At 34.3% G+C, this 20,065-nt stretch overlaps 1 protein-coding gene across 8 annotated transcripts in view; it reads right to left on the bottom strand.

The window, feature by feature from the left end:
* Nucleotides 1-2,037: 2,037 nt before the first annotated feature.
* MCTP1 (multiple C2 and transmembrane domain containing 1) overlaps nt 2,038-20,065 on the bottom strand; it is a gene marked incomplete at its 5' end in the record, with an annotated part of 531,499 nt that continues 513,471 nt past the window's right edge. For all 8 annotated transcript variants that reach the window (XM_081287709.1, XM_081287710.1, XM_081287711.1 and 5 more), the window contains 4 exons: nt 2,038-3,991; nt 5,111-5,208; nt 7,324-7,433; nt 11,827-11,936. In XM_081287709.1, coding sequence (XP_081143835.1) covers nt 3,920-3,991; nt 5,111-5,208; nt 7,324-7,433; nt 11,827-11,936 — 390 coding nt within the window. In that variant the 3' untranslated portion in view covers nt 2,038-3,919. The remainder of the gene's footprint in view (nt 3,992-5,110; nt 5,209-7,323; nt 7,434-11,826; nt 11,937-20,065) is intronic.

The following is a 20,065-nucleotide window of genomic DNA, read 5'->3' as shown; positions in this document are numbered from 1 at the left end:
GCTCTCTTTGTTATAGATGTCTCATTTAAATGGCTTAGATTGGCTTTTGCTTTGTGACATGGGGTGAAAACCATTTATCTTGATGGGTGGGTTAATTCCATCTTATATTTACTATCATGTTAGATGAGTTGATCTCAGATCTATCTTGATTTTTTTCTCTGGATAGTTTTTTAAAAAGTCTCCTCCAACCCAAAACAAAGAATGTGAAAGAAGGGATGAAGCAAAAAATTGAAACTCCCTTAAGATTAATTGCATATTTGGTTATTAGATTTGTATTTGGTGTGTGTGTGTGTGTGTGTGTGTGTGTGTGTGTGTGTGGTGTGTTTTCCCTTTGGTTCTTAATCCATATCCCTTGGAAAAGCACAAATAGAATCATTAAGTTCCAATAAATTTTCATTGTATTAATTTCTACATTATGTAAATACTTTGACCATTTAATTTTTTATTTGCATAACGTTCTTATATAATGACAAATTATTCTTGATATTTCATAAACTTTAGAGATTCAATTGGAATAAGTCTTCTGATGTGATTGTTAACTATATAAATGTAGAAACTGAGGTATAAGAGTAATATTTTACCAAAGAAAACCCTGTTTTTCCAGTGAGTTAATTCAGTCATCCCAGGAAGGAGAATTATAATTTAAAGAAATAACACTATTTTAAGTATTCATTATATTTTTATATGGTTTTGATTCATACTTAATCAAAAGTCTGATTTCTAGATTACTCTATCAAACCAGTGAATAGGCATCTATAATACACACTCATTAGATATTTAAAGCACCAGGACTTTAAACACATATTCATTTAATAATATCTGAGGCTTTTTAAAGAAGTAAAGTAGTAGCTCCTTGATTTGTATTTCTAGAGCTTTAACTGCCTTAGCCTTTTTTGTTTTTAATGGTGAGTACAAAATTCCAAAGCATCATGAACATTTAGGGTCAGTTAACAAGTTTATAAACTGAAATTAAGGTCTTTGAGTAAGATTTGTTAATACAAAAGTAGGCTACTTTTGGAAATCCTTGAGTAAGGAAAAGTCTGTTATGGTCTCTGGATAAAGTGCTTACTGTAAAGTTTTTATTCACATTTAAATGCAAATAAAAATTCTATAAAAATTATTTTCAGAAATGTATCAGTTAAATTTACCTTTCACTATAATTCAACTTCAGGTTTGGTTTTAATATACTACCATTAGTTTGAACATTGCCTATGACAGGGTCATACAGTAGGTACTCAATAAATATATCACAGAGCAAAGTAATTTAAAGAATCTCCCAATTCACATTATCATAGTATATAAAATAGCTCAAAAATAATTGGGAATTCCTTTAGAATTATCAATGTGAGTCTGGGACAGTACCAATATGAACAGCTGTTAAATAGTTGTTTCTAAGGTGGAGATCAAGTTTAAAAATATGGACAGATATGCATTTCTTGTGAATTATCAAAATTAATGATGATCATTTGGAATGTAAATATAACAACTTTCAATGAATTTACTCACTAAAAAATACTGAGGAAAATATTTAGTAGTTCATAATATTTACTATATTTAGCAGTCTAAATAAAATAAAGTAACATTCAGTCTCTTAAGATATTTTGAAATATTTGCATCAAAAATCAAAACCAAGGCAGATTAGATAGTTCTTAAGAGAAAAGTATGCCTATGTGAGAAGGGGAAATAGTTAAAATTCAAGACAGTTTGTTTTATCCTGTGAGTGTAATAGTTTCAAAAGGCAGTGATGGTTTACCTGAATATCACTTTTATACTTAGCCTCAAGCTAGTTACTACTCTCAGCTTCATTGAGTTTTTTTTCCATTTTTTTTAATATCTTTTTTAATTGTAGGTGGACACAATGCCTTTATTTTATTTATTTTTATGTGGTGCTGAGGATTGAACCCAGTGCTGAGCTTCATTGAAGATTCGGGAGAAGCCAAGTGTAGTGTCATTTAAGAATATGCATGCAATCCCCCATCCTCTCAGCCAAAAAAAAAACTATTGATTACACATAGAAAAGATTATTTTCTTTTCTATTTAATGCAGTGAATATGTAGTCAACATTATCATTGAACTAAACATCTGAAACTTGATACAATGAAACAAAATTAGTCATGTTAATGGTTACAATTCACTAAATACATCTGAGGTTGTAGAGTATCAGGCTTATAGACATCTGAGAAGACACTGTCAGCACAGACATAAATCTCACACAAGGTATAATCAAGTTATTTTAAACAAATTATCAGACTCTCTGTAGTAACATCAACTTCATGAAGTAATGTTTTAGCAACAAACAGTGATGGTATGCAGAGGTAAAGCATGTCATTTTAAACATGATGCACTAAATAGAGCATAATGAGGTCAAAGCCTTTCTGTAGAAAGATAATTTAATTGACGTTCTTTCAAGCATAGTGTATAAACAGATCAAAATAGTTCTATTATAAGAAATAGTATTTAACAACATATCTCTAAATAAAAATACTTTTAAAAATCAGCTTTGATGAGATTGTTTATTATTTAAAGAATCTTCCTTTAGCGTGAAATATATATTTTCTGCTTTTGTACATCTTCCAACATAATCCCCACCAGTCTATTATTCCCTATCCCAGTCTATTATTAAGAAAGTAGTGCAAAACATTGTCTGCAGCAGTTTCAACTGAGCTAAAGTTGCCTACCAAGTTAGAGAAGTAAGATTCTCGCTGCCCAAATGGTTTCTTTCTCCAGAGGTACGTTCCCTCGATATACCAGAGAGATAGGTATAAAAGCCACTGTAAGTCTTGGGAATGCAGTTTTTAAGTATAGATTCTATGGTAAGTAGTGAAACATTTTTAAAGGCAACCCCCCAAGCAGTTTATTTTACAAAACAGGTTCTCATGCATTCATATTATCAAGAATTATTTTTTCATAAATGAATGTAATGAAACACTGGCATATCACTTAGCACACTGCATTCTCCTCTACATTTAAATTCACACTAACAAAATCATAGTATGCATTAAAGCATTTCAGGAACTTAATGAAAAATCAAATATTTTTTTTTCTGTGAGAACACTTGAGTATTAAATGTTTTTAGATGCACAAATACATAATTTGATAGCAAAAGCAATATGGATTTGTTTTGCTTAGTATTTTTGACAATTGAATTGGGTTGCTAATTTACTAACTTTGGTAGATATAAAAATTCAGATAGGCAATCATTTATAAACCTGGCAGTATTTATGTTATATAGTCCTGGAGAGATTTTAAGTTCTTAGATGGAATGATAGAAGGTTTATAACTTTTCTTTACAGAATCTCAGATTCTCTTGAGGGGTTGAATGTGCCTGCACTCATTAGTTTAAAATCAGCTTAGTCATACCTAAGTAATTTGCACAGGAGTGAATTTCAGGATCTAAAGACAGGATTTACATTAGATTGAAGTGTGTCCTTTTCAATTCAGACTTTGGGATTTGCCCTTTCTTGAAATGTATAAAACATAGAAAAATGTAATGGATTACCTTTCAGATAAAAAATAGTCACATTTAAGAAAAACTTTAAATCTACATAAAATTTAAATGTTAATTTGATTTTAATCAGAGTTAAGCATTTTATCTAATATTCTGGTTCTTCTACTTGTAATTAGAGAAGTGTGTGTCTTCCAGTGTTATCACCCTTACATTTGTTCTTTCGGTGTATTATATTATTATCCATAGCTAACAAGACTTTCACACAGTAGTAGTTAAACTGTTATCAAGTTGAGTCTGTACAGTGGAAGTATATTTCCAAAGACATATGCATTTGTACAATATTTACAAATTCTATCATGATAAAAAGGCAAAATAAATAAAAAGCAGAAAGAAAGGAAATGCTGCAGAGGCTGAAGGCTTTTTCTTTTATCTTCCCAAACAGATGCTGGTCTCCTCAGTGCTGGGAGCTGGCTAGCCAAGATTGTTTTTCTTTCTTTTATATGGGCTATGAGAAGGATCTGGTTTCAGTTCTTGGTATTGCACCTGTTTAAACAGAGTTCAGAGAAAAACTGGTCAGGTGGCCACTTTCTGGCAAAGGAAGGAAAAGCAAAGCAATGAAAGACTATGCTGGGGGGCGGGGTGGAATGCTGTAGAGCATTATGGGATCTGCAGCTGGGATGCACAAAACAAAAAGAATGATAGAGCAGAAGTCAGAAAGGAAATCCTGCCAAAAACTTCATGGAACCTTGATGTGAACTTTAGTAATGGGCTAGGGTCTTCGCTGACCATAACATATGAAAAGCAAAACCATCTCAATCTGTTTTGAAGGACTGGATAATGGTTCTTTGCAATTTACTGTCTGTTGCATACTGTCTTAATCTTCATCCAGACCATTCCCATACATATCAAATGAAAAACTGAACTGAAACAGGAAAAAGTTATTAGCTACAACTCACCTTAAAGATTTTGATTAAAAAAAAAAAAAACACCTTATTCTGAAAATAGTTGATGGTTTAATGGACTTTAACCTTAAAGGATTTCAAAGTATTTTTAAAATGTGCCCCATTCTTTAAAAAGTAGTCAGCTTCCTCCCCCTCAGTGATCTCTAAAATGTGCGTCTTTAAAACTCACTTAAATGTGCATACTCTAGAAATAAATTTTTTTGTCTTAAGTGTCTACTGACAAATTTTAGTCTCATTTAATAGTCCTATTTTCTCCCATCAAGTCATGATGGCAAACTCCAGCTGAACTTAGGTGAAGGAGGATTGTTCCTGACAACTCTGGTAGGTTTTTTTAAAAAAATATTTATTTTTTTAATTGTAGTTGGATACAATAACTTTAATTAATTAATTTATTTATTTATATTTTTTTTGTGGTGCTGAGGATCAAACAGGGCCTCGCAGTGCTAGGCAAGCGCTCTACTGCTGAGCCACAACCCCAGCCCCTCTGGTAGGTTCTTTATGCAGCATATTCTGATTTTCACACTCACCATTCTTTTCTAAATTTTTCTTGGATAACACTCCAAGTTGACTAATGTCCTGCCTGGGAAAATCTTCCACAGTCTTTATTAACTTTACCTGGCTTTTCTAAAACTTTGACATTGAAAGGATATAAAAGTTAAAACTCAGTGCCACATTTCATCAAAGTAATAATTATACATACCACCTGTATATCTGAAGGGACTCTGGAAAGGAAGTCAAGTAGCTCATTGTTATCAATTGCATATGGACTCCGAAGTTTTTTGGTAAATTTATTGATTCCTAAAAAAATGATAGGTCAAACATAGAAATCTCCAAAGTTTGAAGTTATACAGAGCATTTGTCTGGCAAAAGTTTAAAGTGATTTGAAGATCTTGCTTATATGCTCACCCTCAACCTTGACTGAATAAAGCAACCTATGTTGCTTTCCTACTTTTCCACTTTTCCCAACTTAGCTGCTGCCCTTTCTCTTTGCACATTTTGTTCCTTTTTAGCAAGAAAAGCTTTCTGTTTTGGAAACAAATAGGCATAGCTATAAGGAATGATAAGGCTATGATGAAAATTGTCTTCCTGTATTTTTAGATTGAGATTGTTAAGGCAGGAAGTCTACTTGATTGGCTTTCCCCTTTTCAAAAGATACATCTTTTTTTGTGGGGAGGTTTTGCCCTTAAGCAAGCTAAATGCCTAGAAGACACATGACCTTGATTTTTTTCAAGTGTTAGGAGAGGGATTGCTATCAGCTTTTTCTCAAAAAAATAGTTGTACATGAAATCAACACACTGACAAAAACAAACAAACTAGATCATCTCAACTCTTCTTCATGAAGTTCATACAGAATGAACTGGAATCTTGACTTTGGTCTCTGTCTTACCATGTAAGAACTTTCTTATATTTCTGGCTACCTACCATTGAAAGAATATTCTTGTTTTATTTCATTTGATGAAACAAGAGACCCAAACACATTCTCTAAAATTACTTTTAAGACAGCTAGCCAGTGAGGCCCCATAGGTAACATAGCCAGATGTTGGCCATGACCTCCAGTTTCTAAGAACCTGGGGAAGTATGTTGGGTTGGTAAGGGTGTTTAGTAGCAGAGATGGCTTGGCAAGTATGACCCTATTAGGTTGTGTTAATAAGCTACCACACATGATAATGTACCTTGATTCCTTCAATAATAGAACATCTGCTTTAATATCAGAAAGGAACAACAGATGAGGGCTTGAATATACAATAGAAAATAAGAATATGGTGGAAATGCTTCACTCCTTGTATAGTATCATAATTGAATTTCTGTTAATTATAGTAATTAAGATAGGAAAAAATAATTGTCACCTACCCCATGTTTAAAAGTGATGGTAAGGGGTTGGAAGGCCTGCTAAAGATGGGCCAAAAAAGAATATGGAAATAGGAATCTTAAGAGTAGAGGCCTTGGCAACATTAGACCTCAGCTTACTTTATTCCACAATATTTCTTTTAAGGTCTTGAAAACAGAGAATAAAAACTCCCTTTAATCTCTTTCCTTTCAGTGTAAACATGTTTTCTGAAGTTAAGATCCATTGGTATTCTTTTCATTTTACTTTAGCAATCTTAGATGTTATGTGTATGTAGGCAAGAACAAGTAGAGACTTACTCTGCCCCATCTTGTTTATATATATCATTAATATTGTAGTTTTATATGTTAGATCTTAAAGACTGAAAAGGGGATTTTGTAAACCAAGAATTTTGTCAAGAAAGAAGTGGGGGTGACACATTATAAAGAATGCTGAAATAAATTGTCTCTTAAATGGAGGTAGGTATGTAGGAATTGTTAGCATGCAGCAAAATCATATTAAAATTTAGATTTAAAAATATCACCTTTCAAGTAGCTTTTTGTAGAAGCATTCTTGTTCATTACGTATAAAACAAGTATTTTTGTTCCTAAGAAGCCTATAAATGCCAACAACCCTTCTCCTGAATCTTAAAGGTGACCTCTTAAATAGGCAGCCATGTACAGTACCATGTTTACATACATTTCCACAAAATAAAGTACCACAGCAAAAAAGCATATTGTCCTAAATGGACCATATGGATCAAAATGCTCCTGTTTGTGTGTAAGTAGTGAAAATAAATCAGAACAGTATCTAGACAAAGCTATACTTTGATATATGAAGAATCTGCACAACTACACCTTTATAGTATGATAGAGCCTATGGTGCCAGATAAGAAAAATGCATTTTGCAGGTAGACCTAAATCTTTACACTGTTGTGATTTTTAACTGACCTGTCTCATTTCATCATAGAATAGCCACATGACCATAAATATAGTGAACTACTGAGAGTATAACTCATCCCTTAAAAATAGTTTATTCTTAACAGCTAAGACACTTAAAAAAAATTTTTAAAAAGACTTTTTACTTACCCCAGACAAGGACAATGTATCGTAGTGGAACGAAGTACAGGATGATTGTGAACACACAGAGGGCTACAATGGCCAGCCAGCTTAAGAATGGAACAGTCCAGTTGAAAGTACTAAATGAAAAATATAACACGTCAGCAATCTGAGCACTTCATACCTTTTTCAAACAAAGATTAAAATAAATGTGATTCTGACTAATTTGGAACCTAATCAGTCTGCATTTTTCTCTGGAGTAGAAGCCAACTGTGGTAGGCTTATCAGAGGACACAGGTTACTCAAGATTTGCTCAATTCCATGAATATAAAAGCCCACTTGGATTGTAGTGGACAACTTCAGAGTCTAATCACTTGTACTCTTTGAAATCTATGTAATTCACTTATCAAAGAGGAACTAACGTTCTATTAACTCTTTAGCAAATGGCTTAGTGAAAAAGAGCTATTGTACTGTTTGTGTGATTTCCCCACATGGTAAAAAGATTCATTTCTCTCCTGCTAAAACTAATACCCAGCCTCCTTTTCTTTGTTTGTTTTTTGTTTTGTTTTGTTTTTTAGGAGTGGAACGACCCTGGGCAAATCCCTCTACCAACCCTCACTCAGTTTTTCCCACGTTGGGAATAAAATGTTTCTAGCAGTTGTCTATAGACACAGTTCTTATACTTTGATGTAAACCTTCTAAATTTTAGAATTCTTACTCAGTTATGTTTCAAATGGAATTATAAATAAGGAAACGGGGACAAAACAATTAACCTTATAAAGCTTTACCTGCTATTATTGCCCTTCTCCTCAGGAATAGATAGGTAATTAAGAAATAACATCAGCATTGCCTGTTATTCTCCCTCTAGTACTTTGGGAGAGAATGGCACATGATGGATTTGTAGGATAAACTGTGAAAAGGGAATACAAACTGGAAAAGTATGCTTATAGTAGGCTGGGGCTAATGGGTCTGTAGTGTTGCTATACTGCTGGTGATTGATAACGTGGAGGACTTGGTCCCAGAGGGCTACAAGATAGTAAGTATTGACAGTAAGACACGATAAAAGCAGAAACAGGATCAATGAACAAGAGTAGGGGATGTTACAAAAAGTAAGGAAATGAGGAAATAATTTAGTGGAACAACAGGGAAAATGAAGACACACAAAAAGATGTAGTAGAACATTTTTTTGAAAGAGTGTAGAGAATCAAGGAAATGAAAGATGGAAAGATTATATTTAAGGCTTTCTGTGTAGAAGTTCTGTGATGAATCTCAGATAACAAAATTTTAGAATAAATAGAAATGCATTGAGCCTCTAGGTTAGGTATACAAATACATCACTATTTACAGATACACCATTGCATTTTTTTGAAATCTCTATAATGTTCAGTACCAAAGAGAAACTAACATATTGTGTGTACTGAGTCTAACAGTAGTTTGATGAAAAGAGCCAAGAAGTAAAGAGATCTATATTCAAAGCCTAGATTCTGTTGTATGAGTCAACATCTCTAAACCTAGGTTATCTCCTTTAGAATATTAGGATAGCTTCTGTTATATCAAGAAAGATTGGTTGTGATGCAGCATGTTTATGTGATTCAAGGTGATCAGAGATAATCAACTCCAGGAGTCTAAAGTGTGTCATTTCTTCCAGTGAGAAGGACTCCAAACACAATTCAGAAAATACAAAATTTATTTCTTCTAATTTCTTGGTAATGCATGTTATAGTCATTTGGAGTGGGGTTTGTCCAGGGCAGTTTTGATCCAATGAAGGGTGATTATTAAGAAATTTTTTTCCTATACTATACCTCAGCTTAACACATAAGAGTTGTTCCTTAGTTTTATGTCTTTTAGCTTGCTTTTTTGTGTCTCCCTAGGTTAATTGTTACCTAAAATTGTTTGTTCTAGTAAACAATCCAAAGCTGGATAAGTTAATCCAAAGTTGGATAAGTCAGCTGTCCTGTTTTCAATAACCCTTGGATGTTTGGCTTTTCTTTGTTTTTTCCTCTTATGGTCAGAGTGAGCATCCTGAGACTGTGTCAGTAGGTAAGGTTCATGCTTTACTTCCTTGATGGACACCTGTGCTTTCCTTGCTTCTGCATGCTTGTGGAGAGAACAGAAGGCCTTCTTTCCTACCGCTCAGTTCAGAGCCATCCATCACACCACTCCATGTGTGAGGGCACTGGCTCTTTGCTTGGAAAACCTTCCTTCTGGGCAGCCCCACTGAAGGACTCCCTGTGTTTTTCTTTCTCTTATTGGAAGGATAGATGGCAAAGAATCCTCACCACTGTAGCTAGTGGTAGGGAAAAAAGCTTGCCCTTTTCTGTTTCTACATTTTGCATTATGGAATCTAAATCTAGAATATGCTCTTCCCCAAAAAACAGTTGCAATTCAAGAAAGTTCTGGAATGATTATTTAGTAACAAGACATGGTATTTATAGAGATTTCATTTTGTGCTTAAAGATCACTTCTGAATCTGCTTTCTGGATGATGTTTTTAATCTTATGTGACCCCAGGGGAACTTGCTTTTTTGGTATCCAAAATATTGTTTTACAGAAGATATAGCTCCTGTAAAACTTACTCAATCTTATGCCATATTCCTGTACCTCAGCATGGAAAATTCTACAAAGCCCAGGTTCCCCCAGAGCTGGTCCACCTCCAGACTCTGATCATATCCTTCAGCTAGCCATCATGTTCTGTGTTTGAGTCCTCCCACCATTCAGAGTTACAAAAGAAGATTTCTTTCCCTCAGGTGTTCACTAGTCTGATCTCAGAGCTGATCCATGGTCTTCTGGTATAAATGAGAGGTTTCTATCACATTATCAGTATATGATGTACTCCGGAGAAAAGTAAAAAGAATGCCCCAAATTTAGGCCACACTATGCTTCAGTGGATAGGGTAGAGAGTACAGGGAACATTCTTAGAAATAGCACAGGGAGGAAGAAGGAGAGAGAAAAGGCATGGGAGTGAGTCTTTTAAAGTCCAAGGCTGAATATTGTTTAGGGGTACATTTGCGAGTGAGCGAGAAAGGACCAATGAATGATTCACACCTTTTGTTTAAATAATTGACCCCTTTCAAATTCTGTGTATGTCCAAGGATCTAAATCTTCAGAATACTTTAGGTTATCAATAATAAAGATTGATGTTTAAACTAAGAAAACCAGGCTTATCCAGATACATTGTACCCCTTCTTGACTAGATCATTAGCAACCATTACACAGGCCAGTTTCATGTAGTTTATGAGACCTTAGCATGTCTTCAACTCATAACCAATTACTGTAAATTCACCTTGTCTTTTTTTTTTTCTAAATAAACTTCTTTTTTCGGGGGAGGGGGTATTGGAGATTGAACCTAGAGGCAATTTACTATAAAGCTACAACCCCAGCCCTTTTCAGTCCTAAAAAGGACTTGAGACAGAGTCTCACTAAGCTGCCCAGGCTTACCTTGAACTTGAAATCCTTCTACCTCAGCCTCCCAAGTTGCTGGGACTATAGAAATGTATCACCAAACCTGGCTAATTTTTAAAAATGTATTAGTAAATAAAATAATAAAACAATAAGATAAAGTAAGTTTCTTAATTTTATGTTAGCTCTCAATGAAGCTGTATAAAAAATTAAGATTCTAATTTTTTTTAAAAAAAGAATTTTTTAATATTTATTTTTTAGTTTTTGGTGGACACAACATCTTTATTTTATTTTTATGTGGTGCTGAGGATTGAACCCAGCGCCGCGAGCGCGCTACCGCTTGAGCCACATCCCCAGCCCAAGATTCTAATTTTTAAGTATAAAAATTCTGTGATTTTTTTCTAAATGACAAAAGTTTATTTCATTGATAATTATGATCTCAGATATTTAAACTAAAATATCTGAGTTTAGGGCCGGGCATGGAGGCCTGTAATCCCAGTGACTTGGGAGGCTAAGGCAGGAGGATCATAAGTTCAAGACAACCTCCCCAATTTAGTGAGGTCATAACCAACTTAGTGAGGCCCTGTTTCAAAATAAAAAAAATACAAAGGGCTGGGGATATGGTTCAGTGGTAAAGCACCTCTAGGTTCAATCCCTGAGGTGGGCGGGAGAAATAGAGTATAGGAATATTTCTGTAGGGTGCTATACATAATATTTTTTTAAATATAGATTAACTTGAAACTATAACTAGACCAATAATAAAATACAAGTGTCTTCATTACCTGAAATCATCATTTAGCTTGATTTATTTTTTTCTATCACGATTGCATATTCCATTTAAGAACAAAGTCTTTCACTGTGAAAAATGTGCTAAAATTTAGGACGGTGTTATTTCTTCAAAGCTACAAGTATGACTTCTTTCCAACCAATATGTTCTAAATTTCAGGGAAGAAATTGACAGAACTTTCATAAAACCAAAGACTGGCAGAAACAAAGTAAATGATGATGAAACTGAGCAATAGATCACCCAGAAGGAGTATGTCCTGCCCAAATGAATGTGGCATTTCACCCTTCAAGAAATAAATGGATACCCTGTCCCACAGAAGGCCAGGGCTCGCATGTCAGCATCACTCACTTCTTTATCCTTTCGCCAAAGGAAGCCACTTCATCTAGGATGTTCTGGACACTCACACATACCTCCTGGATGGCATAGATTTTATTTATAAATCCCTTTTTTTCATTGTCCTAAAATGCAATAAAAAAAAGAAATTCTGTATGAATAAAATATATCCTTTAGTGCTTGAATTCTTTGCATTGTTCCTCATATTTAAAATTTAAATAAACTTTCTATACGTTAGATGGATAATTGAAGCTTATAAAAATTTCAGGATATTAGGGACATGAGGAAGAAGAGTACCCAGCATCATAGACCTGTGCTGCTATGAAAATGGTTGTGACCCAGCAGACTTGAATTCTTTTGTTCTTAGGCTGATTAAAAGAAACATTGAGGGAGTTGGGGGATAGGGTGTGAAAGAGAGGAAGATCTCAATATTAGCAAACCAGTGGCTCAGAACCCATCAATAGCAAATCCAGTTTTCTTGACCCTACCACCCATAGACCCATGTTTGGTTGTGCTTCAGATAATTCAGCAGCAGAATATTCTGGGTGCAAATGAAACCTGTGATCAATGAAAACTGCAAAAAAAAATGACAAATAACTGAAATCCATTAAGTTGACACTTCCTAGATCAAATATACACTAAGCTTAATCACCCACTGAAAAGTAATACTCTTACTCAGTAGCATATACTATTAATCAAGGTTCTAACTAAATCCCCTCTCCCTACCCCTACACCCTCCTTTTTTTATATAGTTCATCCTAAAACTTGTGCAGAATTTAAGCAAAGCTGGTGCACTCCAGGGAAGAGGTGGGTGGGGATTGAACACAAAGCACCCAGAAAGTAGTGTGAGCCTAAGGGAAATGTGCATATTTTGTAATTTTAAACCCAGAAGAAGAAATAGTGGTGGCCTTTCACGATTGAAAATTCTGCTTAGTAGCCTGGCATCACGGGCACTTGCCTAGGCTGTTTAGTGGAGACCATCCAACCCTGATTCCATGACTCTATTCCTCCATGCCAGCTTGAATATCTATGGAAATATAGATCCAATTTCATTACTTTAACTTCTTTTGAACACTTGCATACTATGCCAGAACACTTGAGACCTCATGTGGCAGTCAGTGCTTGCTGAAAGCAGCCAGGAAGCTAGAATAATAATGTCATGTTGCACATTTACATACTGACTTTCATTTTAGAAGAGTCTAAAGCACTTTACACTGTGAACACTTGGCCAGGGCTGGCATCCTGCCACCCAGAAACCAAGGGCAAGTGAATCAAAGTTGTGTGTGTATCCTCCTAGGACATTGCAGTATACGTGGACCAAGGACATGAAGGCCAGTTTTACAATAACTTGATCTTTGGTAGATGTCAATTACTTGGAACTTTCATTTTATATTTAATTACCATTTTTTATCTTGCTTATGCCAAAACAGATTTTCAAACAATGAGGTAGATGAGACACACAAAACCCAAAACAGTATAGAAAGCAATTAGCTACTCTCAGCATTACCCACTATCGTCAAAATTCACTTGTCATGATAGACTTGGATGCATCAACTGCTTATCTTCCCCCCATTTAATAAAACAAAATGCATTAATTTTACCTATGTAATTGTACACTTTAGAATGAAATGAATAACCAGTGGCTCTTTGTAGTTCCGTTCATAAACAACTACAAAGTTGGTTGACATGATCCTTAGTGTTCTCATCTCAAGTATCAACTAAATTAACTTATGTCCATAAAGCAAAGTGCTCTTATAAGTGATTTATTCTGTATATAGCAAAGTCAGTTGGAGGGCAGGGTGGGGGAGTAAATGATAGTGGTAGACTGCAATGCTTAGTATGTGCAAGGCCCTGGGTTCAATCCCCAGCACCACAAAAAGAAAAATGAGTCAAAACCTGCTGATTGTACAATGAAAAGTCTGTTGAGAACAAGATTTATTCAAAATTATGTGAAAAATATTTTCTCACAACAATAAAATATATAATATTTAGGTATAACTTAAGATATATACAAAATCTATATGAAAATATGGATATATAATATTTGTATATTATAATACTGAATACTAAATTTTTTTCCCTCCAGTATGAATGCAATTTCAAGCAAATCCCAAATGTTTGAAGAGAATATGATGATATGTTTCTAAAATTTGTTGGGAATAATAAATAAGTACAGCCAAGAAATTTTTATAAAAGAGAAATAATGAAAAGGCATTTAATGGACCAGATACTTAAGTAATTAAAGTGAGATGTGGGCACATAGAGATTGATATATAATGAGTCACCATCATAAAGAGGGAAGTGTCATGTTACTGAGCAATTATGTCCACTATTTGAACAAAATTATGTTAAATCCTACCTTCAATAGAGTCTCTAACCTATTTGAGATAACCCATATCTACCTCAATATTTACTTCAAATAGCTCCAAATACATTTTAGGTTAATTTTTGAAAGCTAAAAATAAATGTAAAAATATAATATAGGATGGGCTGGGGTTGTGGCTCAGTGGCAGAGTGCTTGCCTTGCACTGGCGAGGCACTGGATTCAATCCTCAGCACCACATAAAAATAAAAACAAAGATACTGTGTTGATGTATACCTAAAAAAATATTTTTAAAAAATAAGTAAATTATTTACTCACCTTGGAATACAAAAGAACTTTCTAAACATGTAAGCTCTAATAGAAGATCACAAGGAAATATTTGATAGTGATAGTTACATAAAATATCAAGTCGTCATAAATTTGGAAGGCTGGAGCTAGGCGTATAGTTCAGTGGTCTGGTGTATGCTTAGCATGTATAAGTTCCTAGTTCAATCTGCAACACCACCCAAAATTTTAAAGTCTTAAGTAGGAAAAAATTTGAAAGAATATGACAAGTGATGGGATGATGTTTCCAATGTATTCAGTAAACATCTGAAAATGTTTCATTGAAGTTTTGTTTATAATGCCAAAAAGAAAAATCAATAATATATTGGTTGGGATTAATTATGAAATCAAAATCATTATTATTTAATGAAAACAAAAATGCTTATGATCTAATAGAAATAAAAAGTAGGAAGTAAATGTGATATAATTTTTTTTTTTGGTACTGGAGATTGAATGAGGAGTGCTTAAACAATGAGCCACATCCTCAGCCCTTTTTATTTTTTGAGACAGGGTCTTGCTAAGTTGCTTAGGGCATCAATAAGTTGGTGAAGCTGGTTTTGAACCTGTGATCCTCCTGCCTCAGCCTCCCAAGCTGCTGAAATTATAGGCATGGGTCACCACACCTGGCAATATAATTCTATTTTTTAAATGGCTGTTAGGGGAAAAATGAAATGAATGTGTCAAAATATTCAGATAATGGAAGTTTATCTTCTTTGTGCCTTCCTATAATGATTCAAAGCCTGCAAGTAATTTTTTTCCTTTATAATCAGAATATTATCCTGATTTTCTCCAATATTATTGAAGGAACTTAGAAGAAATAAATTAATTAGAAATTACTGAGCATGGTTTTACTGTGGTATTTTAATGCGTTTTTCTATTTTTAAAGTAATTTGGGGGGAGAAGTATAAATCAGTGGTCATTAAGCACTGCAAAGTGATTTTTAAAGAGCTCATTCAGTCCTCTCAACCATCCTACAATATATTTTTCTCCACAGAAGAGGAAACTGAGGCTCAGGGAAAATGACAGCTTGGATTAGGACTGCAACTGGCTAACTTCAGTCTATTCTTCAAACTATGTGACCATCCTATTTTATCCAGGAAGTTTTTATTTCCTCCCTAGAACCCCAGTATGATACACACAAAAAAAAAAGGATTTGAAAATGTTCAGAAACTTTTTAGATAGCACCATCTACCCTTGATACTCATCACGCAGATAAAATCCAGAAACTAGATTCAAAGGTGGAAAGTGAACAGCATCAGATTAGATGCTAACAGGATGCACAAATATTAAATATGGAAACTTCATTAGTAGGATGTGTCATGTTAAGGTATCTCCAAAGACTATTTTTAGTAGATACTTTAAAACCTAACTGTTGATATATGATTATTGGTTAATATTCTTTAAAAATCAGATCACTCTTCGTTGTCTTTGTTTCTCCTGTACTCTCAGCTCACTGCCACTCCTTGTCTGGCCACCAAAAGACAAAAATAAGATGGTCTCTCTGTAATGCTGGCAAAGTTTTGGAATGTTGGCAAATGCTTTCAGGTAAAAAATTGTATTTTAAAATCTTTCATCAATTTCTATATTCCTCCACTGTGGTCTCTAACCAATGAAGTAATTACTCTTTATATACAGTATATGACCCAAAACTGCAATGGGTAATGGAATTGCTCTGTGTTACATTCCACTATTTCATACTTTTTTTCCCCTAATGTTCAGTACTTTATTAGTTGAGAATAAATTGGTACATTTCTTTTATTGTTGTTTTTGCCTTCCTTTATAAACTGGCTTGGATGAAAGAAATATCATAGGGTAGTCAATCATCCAAAGGCTTGGTAGTGACACTGGTTTCTTTAAAAAATGTATTATTAATATTACTTTTGAAGATGTAAAAAAATTACCCATAAAACAGCTATAACTATAAATCTAAGATCATGTGAGATTTCTATTGCACAACTACTTTAATTCTGTACATTTTTAAGAAGCTTATTAGACTTTAAATAGTCCATAAAACATCAATAAAAACAAAATTTAAATTAGTGATTTTCTAATATTTGCCCATTTTATTACTATTACATATCACAGAAAGTCAAGCTACATTCTGTCAAACAAGTAGCTACTTTATAGCTACTTCTTTGAGATTTTTAGGAAAATCTAGAGACCTAAGCAATTAATAGGAATACCTTACTTATTTGGAAAATCCTGTCCATTGACTTCTAAGCCAAAATGACAGATGTCTCCTCCCCTCTTTCATTGATTCCGTTCTGAATGGGACCAAGAAGCCAAAGTGATAGGCATCTGGGATGTGTATTCTGGGACTGACTCATGCTGAGCTGCATCCTGCCTCAGCCATTAAAGCATTTAAGGGCCCTGCCAAATGGTCATTGTCAACCTGTTGACATCATAGAAAGTGAATCTGTTGAACCCTGGGCTGTTTTGCTTACTTAGTGGGTATGTAGAATATGTTTGTTCCAAATATCACTATTAAATTATTTTTTGTCACTTTCCAGGCTTGAGAGAATGTCTTTAGAGTGAAAGGGAGGAGCTATTAGATTTTATGCCAACATAACAAACATAAAATAGAACAGTACTAGCAAACCAAGGCATATGGTCACATTATTTCCTGGGGGATGTATTCAAATTTGAGATTCTTCTACCCCAAAGAGCTAATCTTGATCATTAATTTTGCTTCTTTAACTCTTTGCTATATAAAAGGTTATAAGGTTGTTATTTGCTGAGACATAATTAGTTTACCAATAACTACAGCTCTGTGGATAAGTATAGCTTCACAGAACATGAAGTCCAGAATTGTGCTTAGAGTGTTTGTTTTCCATTATTTATTTTCTATGCTAAATATAGCTTTGGTCCACCACTTTTTCTGGTTTATCAGTAAAATGCCACTCAGTTCTACACATCTAACCTATGGAAAATATATTAGATATGAAATATAGATTAGATGAAGAAGTGATCAAATATTTTCTCTGTGCCAATATGCTTTCTTTTTAAGATATAGGAAACTACATTTCAGCCCAGTATCTAGAATACTGAAATTCTCACAGAGAGCAACTTGGCAACTCAGAGCCCCTTGGCTACTGAATCTTATCTAAGTGTCTTACTCAGTTCTTACTATATCAAATCTTATCCAGTTTACTTGGTGCCTTGGCTCTTCCCCCTATACTATCCTTAAAAAATAGGAGAGTTTCATTGAGATACTGGATTCTGAAAGATATGTATGGTTAAGAGCCTAGATGGACACCATTTAACAAGACAGTATATTTTTTTTCTTAAAACAGTTTTCAAAAACATCTGTATCTCAGGGTTATAATAAGAACTAAATTAAATGAAATGCTAAATATAAAGCTTCTAGAATAATTTCTAGTACAAATAAACTCTGAATATAATTCTTTAGTTTTTAAAAAAAGAATTGAAATTATTTTTATTCATTTTGGCTTATATTAAAAACAAGTTTTGGAAACATTAGAGGAAATTTCCAACTATATGAAGCCTTTTATTACATATTTAGTTTTGCTCTAGATGATCCAGTGTTGACCTGCGAGATTCAACTTTAGACAGTAATGATAGATTCTTCATGTTACATAGAGAATCCCTTCTTTACCTTCTTACTTAGCAGATATTTTTGTTTTTGTTGTTTTCCTTCCATAATAAGTACTTTCCTGATCTTAGTTTTTTTTTCCCTAACTCTGTTGCAAAGTAGCCTTATGTTTTTCAGTACTTATTTTCTGCAGTGCAGTTTATAATAGCCTTGTTGCAAATTTACACTTAACCTTAAAAATGATTGTAAAGTTACAAGAATTTAGATAGAAATATCACCTGGACTGAACAGTTTTTAAAAAGTCTTGTTTTGGGAGTGGGGGGTGGTAATTGGGGATGGAATCCAGGGATACATTACTACTGAGCTACATACCTAGTTCTTATTTTTTGAGATACGGTCTAACTTATTGAGGGTCTCGCCAAAGTTCCTGAGGCTGGCCTCAAATTTGAGATCCTCCTGCCTCAGCCTTCCAAGTCACTGAGATTACAGTGATGTGGCACCATGCCTTGCCAAAAGTAATTGTTTTTAAATAACAGCTGGCACTCTGTTATGATGAGAGCCAGAAAGGAAAGGATAGAGAAAAAAGAAAAGGAGGAAAGATAGGACAAAAGAGGAGAAAGGAAGAGGCCAAAGGGAAAGAGAGAGAAAGGGAAAGAATGAAAATTTGGAGAAGACACACTTGGTCGGACAGGAGAATGAGGATTCCAGGAGAGGTTGGAGTGAATTTGAGCAGGGAAGGACAGATACCTTGGATCAGAAACAAAAGCAAAACAAATACTTCCTAACCATGTTAGCTTCTAATTAAACAAAAATTATTACCTGTGAAAGACTGTATGTAAAATACTTATTTTTTTCTAGTAAATGCAAATAAACCTTACAAAAGGCCTGCACAGGGGTGCAGATATACCTGTTGTCTGGGGAGAGTTCCCTGAAGCCAAGTATTTTAGACACCCTCATCATATAGGGCCTAAGGAAGGTGCAAATATCTCTAGTCCTAAGGATTTAAGAAAACTCATTCTAACTGTCCTACAAGTATTTGACAACTCTTAAAAGATGGAACTATACATTGGTCTCACAACCTTTGACTCAGTCTCCTTGCCAGCAGGCAGGAAGTACAACTCCTAGAGAAGGGCCTTGTAGATGATCTGTCCAGGCTTTTGTCCCAGGAGAAGCTCTGCTTTCTGATGCACTCCAAGTGAAAGGACCAAGAGTCTGGCTCCAGGCTAACCTTGATAAAAGACACACAGAAGCTCTGAGGCTGCTATTCCTAAGTAACCAAGGAGAAACATAAATAACAAAAGCTACTATCACCCAGAAATGCTAGAATAAGAATTTGTGGGATAAGAATCTTGTGTGAAAGCACAAGTATACAGTGGCCAGGGACAAGTCATTGTCTGTACTTAGACCTAATTTGGAAAAATAAAAATAAAAAGATTAAATAAGGTGGGTCCTGAAATCCCTTCAGATTATATTTTGCCATTTTACCCAATAAGATAGTAAGGCTATGGAATAACCTCTGTCCCTCAGAGTCATTTGAAAGATTTCAAGACACTGCTGGTAGGTTATCCTGCGGTTTCTATAGGTGCAGTCATAGAAATGTGGAGATTGTTTCTGAATCCTAATAGCAAATGTTGGGATAGGTTTTCTTTATTACAACTTCTAATGAAAAAATTGTAAATGCCTATGTTTGTTTTTAAAAGCCTCTTCTAAAGTGTTTCATTTTCAAATGTATGTTTAAATATGTTTTTTTAAATTTTTTTTTATTTTTATTGTTGGTCGTTCAAAACATTACATAGTTCTTAATATATCATATTTCACAGTTTGATTCAAGTGGGTTATGAACTCCCATTTTTACCCCATATACAAATTGCTGTATCACATCAGTTACACTTCCATTGATTTACATATTGCCATTCTAGTGTCTAGTGCTGTCTATCCTATTCTCTACTATCCCCCCTCCCCTCCCCTCCCCTCCCCTTTTCTCTCTCTACCCCCTCTACTGTAAATAATTTCTTCCACTTGTATTATTCTTCTCTTACCCCTCATTTCCTCTT

Source organism: Spermophilus citellus (genome assembly GCF_964194105.1).
Source record: "Spermophilus citellus genome assembly, chromosome: 1".
Classification (NCBI taxonomy): Eukaryota; Metazoa; Chordata; class Mammalia; order Rodentia; family Sciuridae; genus Spermophilus; species Spermophilus citellus.
The sequence above is the reverse complement of the archived record's forward strand: the minus strand, read 5'-3'. Positions and strand labels throughout refer to the sequence as shown.